Source organism: Colossoma macropomum, unplaced genomic scaffold (assembly GCF_904425465.1).
Source record: "Colossoma macropomum unplaced genomic scaffold, Colossoma_macropomum, whole genome shotgun sequence".
In the NCBI taxonomy this organism is placed as follows: Eukaryota; Metazoa; Chordata; class Actinopteri; order Characiformes; family Serrasalmidae; genus Colossoma; species Colossoma macropomum.
This window is the reverse complement of record NW_023494787.1, coordinates 5098983-5110972: the sequence shown is the minus strand read 5'-3', so window position 1 is coordinate 5110972 and position 11990 is coordinate 5098983. Positions and strand designations below refer to the sequence as shown.

Genomic DNA, 11990 nt, shown 5'->3' with positions numbered 1-11990 from the left:
GAGGTGACTCTGAGATGTGGAACCTGCAAAACCACATATCACACGTTAAATACTAGTGGAAGAAGGAGGAGCTTACTGTGGTGGCTTTATGTAGGTATCTTTGGTCAGGTACAAAAAAATTGCCATGCTTTGTTTCTTCAACTAGTGACAAAAAGACAATACATTTTCATGATCACTTAGTCTTAAAGGAGTCCAATGTAAACTACTTGCTTAATCAATATATCTGAAAAGTATCTGGAATCATTTTGTCTCACCACACTTTTTACAATCTGCTTTTTTCAGTTTTCCTCACCAGTCTGCTAAAATTCTCCTTCTGTCAGAGAAAGTAGTCATGGGCCTTCTGAGTCTTTTTCCACTTTTCACCAAAAGGCCTAAAATCTGTTTTGGCTTGGTTCTCCAGAGCCGACTGAAAGTTATTGTTGGTATATGTTGAAAAAAGCCAACGTTCCCCTGAGCTTTCATGAGTTTTACATTGCATTTGTCAAAGCATCAGATGTCTGTGTTTATGACAGAGCTTAAATGCTAATGCTTAGTTTGGTGCTAACATACACTATATGCACACCTACCAATCATACAGGAGATTTTATGACAACCCATTCTAAATCCATAGGCATTAATATGGGGTTGGTCCCCCTTTACAGCCATAACAACCTCCACTCTTCTGGAAAGCTTTCTGGAAGATTCTGGAGTGTGTTTGTGGGAATTTTTGCCCATTCATGATGTTAGGCGAGAGGGCCTGGCTCACAATCTCCGTTCTAGTTCATCCCAAAGGTGTTCTATGGGGTTGAGGTCAGGGCTTTGTGAGGGCCAGTCAAGTTCTTCCACACCAAACTCACCCAGCCTTGACTTTATGGAGCTGCTTTGTGCACTGGGGCTCAGTCATGCTGGAACAGAAAAGGTTCTTCCCCAAACTGTTCCCACAAAGTTGGGAGTATACAATTGTCCAACATGTCTTGGTGCTGAAGCATTATGATTTCCCTTCACTGGAACTAAGGGTTCTAGACCAACCCCTGAAAACAACCCCATATCATCATCCCTCTTCTACCAAACTCTACAGCTGGCACAGTGCAGTCAGGCAGGTAACGTTCTCCTGGCATTCACCAAACCCAGACTCGTCCATCAGACTGACAGATAGAGAAGCTGATTCATCACTCCAGAGAACACGTTTCGACTGCTCCAGAGTCCAGTGGCAGCGTGCTTTACACCACTGACCCCCCAAACGCTTGGCATTGTGCACTTTCACCTTAGGTTTGTGGGTAGCTGCACAGCCATGGACACCCATCTCGTGAAGCTCCTATTGCACAGTTCTTTTGCTGATGTTGCTTCCAGTGGCAGTTTGGAACTCTTTAGTGAGTCATTGAACAGAGGATAGGCACTGTGCGCTTCAGCACTTGGTGGCCCCAAGAATGCTCGTAACCTTCGACCCCTCAGACAGCACTGCATTAAAAACCGGCATGCTTCTGTGATGGATATCACCAACTGGACTCAGGAATACTTTGACAAGTATTGTCAATAAGCACTGTTTGTCGCTGCATCCATAAATGCAAACTGTACTATGCACAGTGTGAGTCATAACAACAATGTCCTGAAACGCTGTCGACTTCTCTGTGCTCTAGCTCATCTAAAATGGACTGATAAACAGTGGAAATGTGTCACAGTGAGTGACTTACAACATTTAACCTTTCAGGGGAGCAGGGGAACTGGACAGAGGAATTGGTCAGCCTGTGTTAATGAGGGCAGAATACAGTACAATTACGGAGAATATAGAATGTAGACAAGATAAAAATAGTTAAGAGTAACGAGATACTTTTGGGGCTAGCAGGCCTAGGCCCGCCCACTTTTATTATTGGCCCACTCAAAATAAGGCTTAAATGCTGAAATTACTTTCAATATGAAAGTTTTGTGAATCAATAAAAGAAAAACAAAACGCCCTCACATGGCATATTTGAAATTCTATTGTTTAACATTGACAAATCAAAATCTTAGCCTATTGTTATTACAGAGAACAATGTTGTTTTACCTGAACAGATGGATGTGTTACTCGTAAAAAAAAATTAACTGAAACAGATAATGATTGTTATTAGCCTGAAAGGAAAAGGACCTGTAACTACAACACCATTTCCAAAAAACAATCAAAATGCAATGATGTACAAATCATTTAAACCCTATATTTCATTGAATATAGTACAAAAACAACAAATCAGATGTTGAAACTGAGAAATTTTATTGTTGTTTGAAAAATATTTGCCCATTTTGAATTTGATGCCAAAAACACGTTCCAAAAAAGTTGGGAAGGGGGCAACAAAAGGCTGGTAAAGTTGTGTAATGCTAAAAAATACAACTGATGGTTGAGTGACAACAGGACAGTAACAGGAGTGGGTATAAAAAAGCATCCCAGAGAGGCTGAGTCTTTCAGAACTAAAGATGAGGAGGGGTTCACCACTCTGTGAAAGACTGTACAATCAAATGGTGCAACAATTCAAGAATAGCGTTTCTCAACGTAAAATAGCAAAAAACTTTTGCTTTTCATCATCTATGCTCTGTAATGCCATTAAAAGATTCAGAGAATCTGGAGAAATCTCTGTATGCAAGGGACAAGGTCAAAAACCAGTATTTGCTGGCCATGATTTTCAGGCCCTCAGCAGGCACTACATTAAAAACAGACATGATTCTGTAGTGGACATGGGTTTAGAAACACTTCTGAAAAACACTGTCTGTGAACACAGTTCATCACTGCGTCTACAAATGGTAAATAAAACTCTAAAACGCAAAGAAGAAACCAAATACAAACAGGATCCATAAACGCTACCACCTTCTCTGGGCCTGAGCTCATTTAAAATGGACTGAGGGGAAGTGGAAAAGTGTCCTGTGGGCAGACAAATCAACATTTGAAATTCTCTTAGGAAATCATGGACACTGTGTCCTCTGGGCTAAAGACCAACAGGCTTGTTATCAGTGCACAGTTCAAAAGCCAGTATTCATGATGGTATAGGGGTGCATTAGTGCACATGGTATGGGTGACTAATGCTGAACAAAAATATACACGTTTTGACAACATATGCTGCCGCCCAGATGACGTTTTTTTCAGGGAAGGCCTTGATTATTTTAGCAAAATAATGTCAAACCACATTCTGCACGTATAACAACAGCATGGCTCTGTATTAAAAGAGTCCGAGTGCCAAACTGACCTGCCTGCAGTCCAGATCTCTTAGCGCTGATAACATTTAGCGCATTATGAAATGAAAATTCGACAAAGGAGACCCTGATCAGACCCCGATGTTAACAGCTGACCCCTCTCACACAAATCGTAAAAATCATAAAAATAAACACTAATTGTAGAAAAATGAATAATAAAAATTAATATAAATATAAGAAGGTCCCTGAATTTAACAATAAAGACACAATGCACATACAGATTAAGGTCTGTGGGTATAAATGGTGCAATTATAAACAGTAGTGCAATTAGAATGAGCTTATGGAGCAGTTAAAGTGATGAGTGCGTAACAGTCCCTGGGAATGTCAGTGTTCAGTATTGGGGAGTGGGGTCAGGAACCTGTGTTTGGGTCCAAACTTTGTGTGTGTGGGGGGCAGAAAGGAGGGAGGGGGGAGGGGGGCAAAGTTGGGAGAGAGTTAAGCATCCTGACAGCCTGGTGGATGAAGCTGTCCCCCAGCCTGCTGGTCCTGGCCTGGAGACTCTGCAGTCTGCTCCCTGATGGCAGCAGGCTGAAGAAGCTGTGTAGTGGGTGATTGGGATCACCTGCCATGCAGAGGGCTTTCTGGGTGAGACGGGAGCTGTATATCTCTTGGAGGGAGGGGAGGGAGGTGCCAACGATCTTCTCAGCTGCTCTCACGATGCGCCGGAGTGTCTTGCGGCAGCACACAGTGCAGGCGCCGTACCACACAGTGATGCAGCTGGTCAGGATGCCCTTGATGGTACCTCTGTAGAAGGTGCACATGATGGGGGCTGGGGCTCTGGCTCTTCTCAGTTTGCAGAGGAAGTAGAGGCCACCAAAACCAGCACAACCGGACATGTAGCTCATCAACCACAGTGGAAACTTCGCACTTTAAACTTAAGCTGTTCTTCTCACCATGGAGAGAAGAGAACACCACATCCAACAGCTGACAAGGTAACGACACACCCACCCCATTCTGATAATAGAAAAAAAATCCTTTAGTCATTTCTTAATAATCAATGGGAAAAAAAAACAATTATAAACATCAAACTCTTTGTGGTCTATGGTGCAGCCCACAGTATGTATACACACAACATTTAAGTATTAGTATACAGTTTACAAATGTAATAATTTTTTATTCCCTTCAGAACTTACTTGTGTTGTATCTTTATCTGAGGTGACTCTGAGATGTGAAACCTGCAAAACCACATAACACACGTTAAATACTAGTGGAAAAAGGCAGAGCTTACTGTGGTGGCTTTATGTAGATATCTTTGGTCAGGTACAAAAAAAATTGCTATGCATTGCTTCTTCAACTTGTGACAAAAAGACTACATTTTCATGATCACTTAGTCTTAAAGGAGTCCAGTGTAAACTACTTGCTTAATCAACATATCTGAAAAGTACCTGGAATCATTTTGTCTCACCACACTTTTTACAGTCTGCTTTTTTTAGTTTACCTCACCAGACTGCTAAAATTCTCCTTCTGTCAGAGAAAGTAGTCATGGGCATTCTGAGTTTTTTGCACTTTTCACCAAAAGGCCTATGATCTGTTTTGTCTACATAGAATGTAGACAAGATGAAAATAGTTAAGAGTAACCAGGTACTTTGGGGCTAGCAGGCCGAGGCCCGCCCACTTTTATTATTGGCCCACTCAAAATAATGCCTAAATGCTGAAATTACTTTCAGTATGAAAGTTTTGTGAATCAATAAAAGAGGAAGGAATTGGTCAGGGGAACTGGTCAGCCTGTGTTAATGAGGGCAGAATACAGTACAATTACGGAGAATATAGAATGTAGACAAGATGAAAACAGTTAAGAGTAACCAGGTACTTTTGGGGCTGGCACTTTAAACTTCAGCTGAACCAACAAACCTTCCTAACACTATTACAGTGTAACTCCTCCTGTAGCATAATGCTTATTTGCACAACTGTACAAGTACATTTTTACAAATATTCATATTACTCTGTAATATTCTGTATAAAATAGTTTTTATAGTATATTTTATAGCAAATGTCCTCTTGACCTGCATATGTACAGACATTCATATCTACATATGTACAGATAAACACACATATGTACATCTCCTGAGCTTCTTTCACGGTTTTTATTATTGCTCTTTATGCTATAATCTGTTTATTGTATTTTATTTTACTTTTCCCTCAGCTCAGTACTTGTTAATAGTCTGTGAGCTGTCTGGTCTCTTTAGTATGTTACATGTCATACATTTCTGACTCACCAAGACTAATTCCTTGTATGTGTAACATACTTGGCGAAATACGCGATTCTGATTCTGAATAATCAGCTCATTTTATGGTCACTGTGACGCACTGAAGGGTGGGGCCAGGGGGCGACCGCTTTCCTGCTGCCTCCACCTCTGTCCATTTTACATTCATTCATGGTTAAGTTGTTTCCTTTTTTTGGTGTATCTTTTCTTCTCTTTGTCATTTTAAAATATTACATAGTCAAAATAATGGACATAACACAAGTATGCTAATGAATACACTTTCACTTTATGGTAATATCACACATCTTAACTAACATCCACAACATTAACAGCAATAAATGCCTCCCCTACCGAGTGGATGCTGCACTCCACAGCAGCGCGACGCCACAGTATTTTGTTCTCTCTGCCAACTCTATGCTGTCACTAATCAGCTGAAGAAGTTGTGTTAAAGCACACAAAAAACGCCCCTAAAATGTAATATATAAATAAAAATATAAAATATATGAAAGTCCAAAATATAATGGTGTTTACTGATGGTTCTGGCCTTCTCAGAGTCCAGGTTTAAACCCTATAGAGTATATTTGGTCTCACAAACACAAACTAGCTGGGCAATGTTCTTCAGCTGTTTGAAGCCGTCAATGCTGAGTGGAAAAATACTGACTCTTCTTTCTGTAAAAGGTTGTCTATAAATTTACACACAAAACTTCAACATGTAAAGAAATCAAAGGGAAAAGCTCTCCCATATTAAGTTTATCAACTTATCATATCAATTATCATATCAAAGTTTATCTACTTGCTTCATGATTTGTTGTTAAGACCATTAAAAGCTTAACATTTTGTCATTTTGGGCTTTTTTTGCCCAGGAGTGTACGCTGTCACTAATCAGCTAAATCAGAGAAACATATTCATGTGGAAAATTCTCTAAAGAAGTAATATAATATAATTATTAAAATTAAAAATGTACCCTGTGTTTACATGTTTTAAACTGTGTTTATAAGTAATTAGCCTTATTTGAAGAAGACAATTCACTCAGGTTTGTCTTTGTGGATGCTTTACTTCAACCAAAATACAGCTTGTAAGGCAAACATTCAGCAAGCAGTGCTTAAAATATAAAACCTTTTTTTTTTTTTTTGATTTTTCATATAAGTTTTTAATCTGCAAAAGAAGCCATATTAGCTAAGCTGTTTAGTATCATAAGTGCTGCTTGATTTGTATTACTTATAACCTTTGAAATAGAGGTTATTGAAGTAATTCTGGGCCGTCTGGAGCTTCCACATATCTTTAGCCAGGATGCCGTTTCTGGAGTGAAATATTTTGGCCACATGAGTGTCCATTGGAGAAGGACTGTAATCTGCACACTTTGGACCCTGCAGACTAGGAGCACATTTTACAGTATAGGAGAAATAGAAGGTGCCATACTGGAAGGTACACAGGTCAGTCACTTGTCCACTTCTCAGGTCAAAGGAGCACTTTCCAAGAAGGTCACTGTTCCAGTAAGAATCTGCATCATATACTTTGAAAGAGAGTTTTTTGCTGATGGACAGCTTGACAGGACCAAACTCAAATGATTCTCTCCAGCGTGGATTGTTATTATCATTAATTACTGCAGTGCGTCTGACCGTGTCACCATACCTGACCTCTACAGAACCATCTGTTTCAGTCCAGCGGTCTCCGTATAAACCTTTGGCACGGAGTTTGAAGACCTTCAGTGTGGCTAGACCTTTTTCAGTAGGACAGCAGTTGGACCGTATATTCTGACTTTGTTCACAAACGCAGGCACAGCGATCTCTTGCATTATTGTGATGCCCTATCTTACAGGACCCGGAGCAAACTTTCTTCAAAGCATTTTCCCGGATATAATTTTCTACTGCCTTCTTCAGTCCCTTCCTGGCAGGGTGTTTATTGCTCAGTACTGTATGTAGGGGTTTAAGAGTGTATGTCACCACATCTGGGATGGTCTTCAGGGAATCCAGCCACTGTTTTAGAGAATTTGAATGTGAGGTTCTGGAGAAAAGGAGATCTTCACCATTGACGTTCCCTCCTGTAATCTCTGTCTGTCGGTCATTAAACATTGAGCTGAATTTTTCATCTGTATTCATTTTCTTCTTTAGGGCTTGGCAGTGTTTGAACTCTGCCCTCAAAGTAGCACCATTGTATGTGCCTGATGCTTCCACGTCCAAACAGTCTTTGACTGCTGTGTCCGCAAGTCCACTCATTGCTGCCTTGCAGGTTCTGATGGCTGTTACTGCTTTCATCTTCCCACCCAACTTCACTCCTGTGGTAAAGTGTGTGCCAAACATGTCGATTATGCTTTGATAGGAGTGTGGATCATATTCTCGGGGAAGAGACTGCACAGCCTGAAGAAACTCTTGATGCAGTGGGGGTGAAGACACTATTTTATATCTGTGGAGGAATTTTGAAGGCAAATGTATTTATTATCAATACGCAGTGAAACCTATGCAACAATGATTTATTTATTATACCATTTAAAATGATTTCACAGCAGAATGGCTCACCTGTAAAAGCTGCATTTGACAGCATGCTTGGTGAAACTGAAATTGTCCTCCTTTGACTTCTTCATACCGAATTGTGCTTCGCGGGAATGAGTGCCTCCTAGCGAAACTGAAGCCGTACACATCACATCAAGTCCAACTTTCCAGTTGTTTGAGATTGACGAGGTAGAGTCATTCACAAGAGCTTCACTCGAGTCATAAGTCTGGCTGGAAACCTTCATCGAACACTTTGGAAGTTTTCTCCAGAACGCCACAGCTGCAGGTGTCTTCTGCCTTGCGTTGTTCATGTATGCATTCTTGTACATTTTGCAGCTGCCGTTCCCGATGTCCCACTTCTCCACGTCGATGACATAAGACCCTTTTCGCTCCATCTTCACTACGTCAAAGCCCTCTCCACCAAGGTTGTGGCCAGGAACGAAGTCAGCATTCTCACAGTCTTTTGGACCGCCCAGTTCCAGTTGTTCATTATTCACCATGGAGAGAAGAGAACACCACATCCAACAGCTCACAAGGTAACGACACATCCACCCCATTCTGATAATAGAAAAAATCCTTTAGTCATTTCTTAATAATCAATGGGAATAAGTTTATTAAAAACAGCAAACTCTCTGTGGTCTATGGTGCAGCCCAGATTATATTTATACAACATTAAAGTATCAATATACAGATTTCAATTGCAATCACTTCAGTGAGTTCCATCACAACTTACTTGTATCTGAGGTGGCTCTGAAATGTGAGACATGTCAAACCACATATCACACATTAAATGCTAGTGGAAGAAGGAGGGACTTGCCGTGACAGTCAGGTACATAAATGTCATGTGTTGGTTCTTCAACCAGTGACAAAAAGACAATACATTTTCATGATGACTAATCAGAAACGACCCCAAGGTCCTTTTGCACTTTTTACCAAAAGGCCTAAGACCTTATATGGCTTGGTTCTTAAAAGTTCCTTTGCATGTTTTCTTTCTCCAGAGCCAACCAAAAGGTATCTTGAAAGAAAGTCAACATTCCACTGAGATTTCATGAGTTTTATATTGCATTTTGGGCAATTTGCTAGAGCAACAGTGCTTTCCCTTCCTTTTCAGTAGTGATGTAGGTTAGCTTTCCTTTTTGTAATTTCCCATCTGTATATGTAGCCCAGTAAAACTGGGTTCCTGGGATCTTCTAAGCTTCTTATATTTAGTTAAATATTTAATGAATATAAAATGGGTTCTTAAGTATAACTAAATGTCTTTTCAAAGTGTCAGATTTCTGTGTTTATGTCGGTGATTAAATGCTAATATACATTTGGATACATACAACTGGAGTTAATGAAATGACTGGATGTGATAAAGCGTGTCCCTCGACCTGGCAATGTGCTGTAGTAGTGGGGCACACTTTATGGGTAATGTTGGGCGATTGGTCTGAAGACCTGGAAAAAGTTGGGCTTTCGCAAGAGTTCTTCTTCTCCCCGTCACCTTTATTTACACACCGACACTCACAGCTATTTACATATTTATAAGCGCGCACACTCTAAATGAAAGTAACAGTCTCTACAACTAGAGGACATATATCAATGACTGCAAAGTCATACAGATCATAATCACTCATTAACATTCAGTCAACTACTGAGCTGAAAGAATCCCCTTGTACCCCCAGTAATGCTGCTTATATACGGGTCACTCCTCCCCTAGAATAAACCATTACTGGCCCGAGGTAATACATGAGCTCTGAATATTTAAATATATTTATGTGCAACAGTAATTATGATTCATATTCTCCACTTACTGTCCATGTTCACATTCATGATGTCATTAACATTCATTTGCAATTACAGTGTACATTTATTAACAATTGTCTCTCTTACAGGCTCTGTTCTTTCCTCCTCTTCTACAGAGGATGGACTCACCCAGGTGAATAAAACTCAGGTGAACCCATTCAGTTCTCTTTTTAGTCCTTAAAGGCAAGGATGATCAGTCCACAGGTAAGTACAGGTAAGTATATACAATCAGTCTTTACTCAGTGATGTAAGGGGTACCTTACATCATCACATTGGACCATCCTACGTTCACATGTTCCTCTCATCTGCCAGAGTGAATTCATAAGGCCACAGGGTCTATGGGAAAGGCTCTTTTGATCTTTCGTGCTCATTTTCTATTGAACATGGCAGAAACTGGCTCAATTCCACCAAGAGAGTGACTTTTGTTACCATGTTTGGGAACTTTTGTCTCAGCGTGCCTGAGAGAAAATATGCACAAATTCTACTCAACAGGGTGAGGAGCTCAGTCATCCGGGAGGAGCTCAGAGTAAAGTGGCTGCTCCTCCGTATTGAGAGGAGCCAGTTGAGGTGGTTTGGGCATCTGATCTGGATGCCCCTGGGCGCCTCGCTGTGGGGGTTTACCAGGCACGGCCTACTGGTACAAGACCCCGGGGTCGTCCTAGGACCCGCTGGAGGGATTATAACTCCAAGTTGGCCTGGGAGCAGCTCAGAGTCCCCCAGAATGAGCTGGAGGAAGTTGCGGGGCACAGAGTCGTCTGGGGTTCTCTGCTCTCCCAACTGTTGCCATGACCCTAACTGGATCAAGCGGTCAATGATGGCGATGATGATGAGGAAACATTAAAACAGTAGTACAAGAAACTTTCGAGTCTGTTTGATTCATTGAAAAGAGTCGGTTCAAAAGACTAATTTGTTCACAAATCCAACAGCTGTAAATCGAGCCAAACAGACTGCAAACCAAGCTGTATTGTGATTATTTTGACGATAGAGATCCAGAACAGAAGTATTGAAGAATTGCAGAGACCAGCTCCTGTCTTATATTTTCTTGTGTTTTCTATAGGACATAGTTAAATTTCCTGGTTTTGCTGAGAACTCTGGCTGCAGCGTTCTGAACTAACTGATGCTTGTTAAGGTTTTGGCTGGAACAACCAGAAAGCAGAGCGTTACAGTAATCTAACCTGGACGTGATGAAGGCGTGAACTAACGTTTCTGCATCCTGTAGCGACAGTGCATTTCTTAATTTAGCGATGTTACGCAGGTGGAGGAAAGCTATTCTGGTAATATTGGTAATATGCTCATCGAAGGCCAGACTGGGATCAGTTGTGACACGAAGGCTTTTTACAGATGTACCTGATGCAATTGAGAAACTATCAAGATTAAGAGTAAATGTAGGCAGATTATCCCTAGCAGCTTTTGGACCAAGAAGAAGAACTTCTGTTTTGTCTGAATTTAGTAAAAGGAAGTTACTTGACATCCATTCTTTAATGTCTTTTACACAGTCCTCTATCTTATGTTCAATTTTGTCCTCTGGTTTAGCTGAAATATATAATTGTGTATCATCGGCATAGCAGTGGAAACTGATGCCATGTTTTCTAATGATGGTACCTAGTGGTAGCATATATAAGGTAAATAACATGGGTCCTAAGACAGAACCCTGTGGAACACCATACTTTACTCTTGGGAGAGCTGATGGTTCACCATTTACATTAACAAACTCAAAGCGATCACTAAGGTAAGATTTGAACCACGAAAGAGCTTTACCTGTCACTCCGACTAGTTTCTCAAGCCTGTCTAATAGAATGAAATGGTCTATTGTGTCAAAAGCTGCACTAAGATCGAGTAAAACCAGTAAGGATATGTTTCCTTTGTCAGCGGATAATAAAACATCATTTACAATTTTCACTAGCGCTGTTTCGGTACTATGGTGTTACGGTACTATTCAAATCTGATGTGTTACCACATCAGCACTACTCATGTCAATTTAATACAAAACCATTCATTTTAAGTGAAACATAATGCAACCTCAGTTCCAAACAAGTTGAGAGTAGATGCCAGTAAGAACAGAGAACAGTGATTTATAAGTATACTTTGACCTGTATTTAAACGAAAGCAGTCTAAACGCATAATAGTTCATATTTTATCTTATTAACTTCATTGTGTTTTTGTAAACATACACTCATTCTAAAACTGATGCCTGCCACACATTCCAAAAAAGTTGGGACAGGAGCAATTTAAGACAAGGAATGTTGTGAATTGTTAAAAAAAAAACATCTTAAACAGGTGATACAGTCATGTCAGGTATAAAAGGTGCTTTAAAAGG

At 40.5% G+C, this 11990-nt stretch overlaps 1 protein-coding gene across 1 annotated transcript; it reads right to left on the bottom strand.

Moving 5' to 3' along the window:
* Positions 1-6613: 6613 nt before the first annotated feature.
* LOC118804848 (perforin-1-like) lies at positions 6614-8629 on the bottom strand. Its single transcript, XM_036565470.1, has 3 exons — positions 8622-8629; positions 7916-8446; positions 6614-7802 (listed from the first exon to the last, which is right to left on the bottom strand). Exons 2-3 carry the CDS (start codon positions 8443-8445, stop codon positions 6614-6616), a joined length of 1719 nt encoding a protein of 572 aa, XP_036421363.1. The 5' UTR covers position 8446; positions 8622-8629.
* Positions 8630-11990: the final 3361 nt, after the last annotated feature.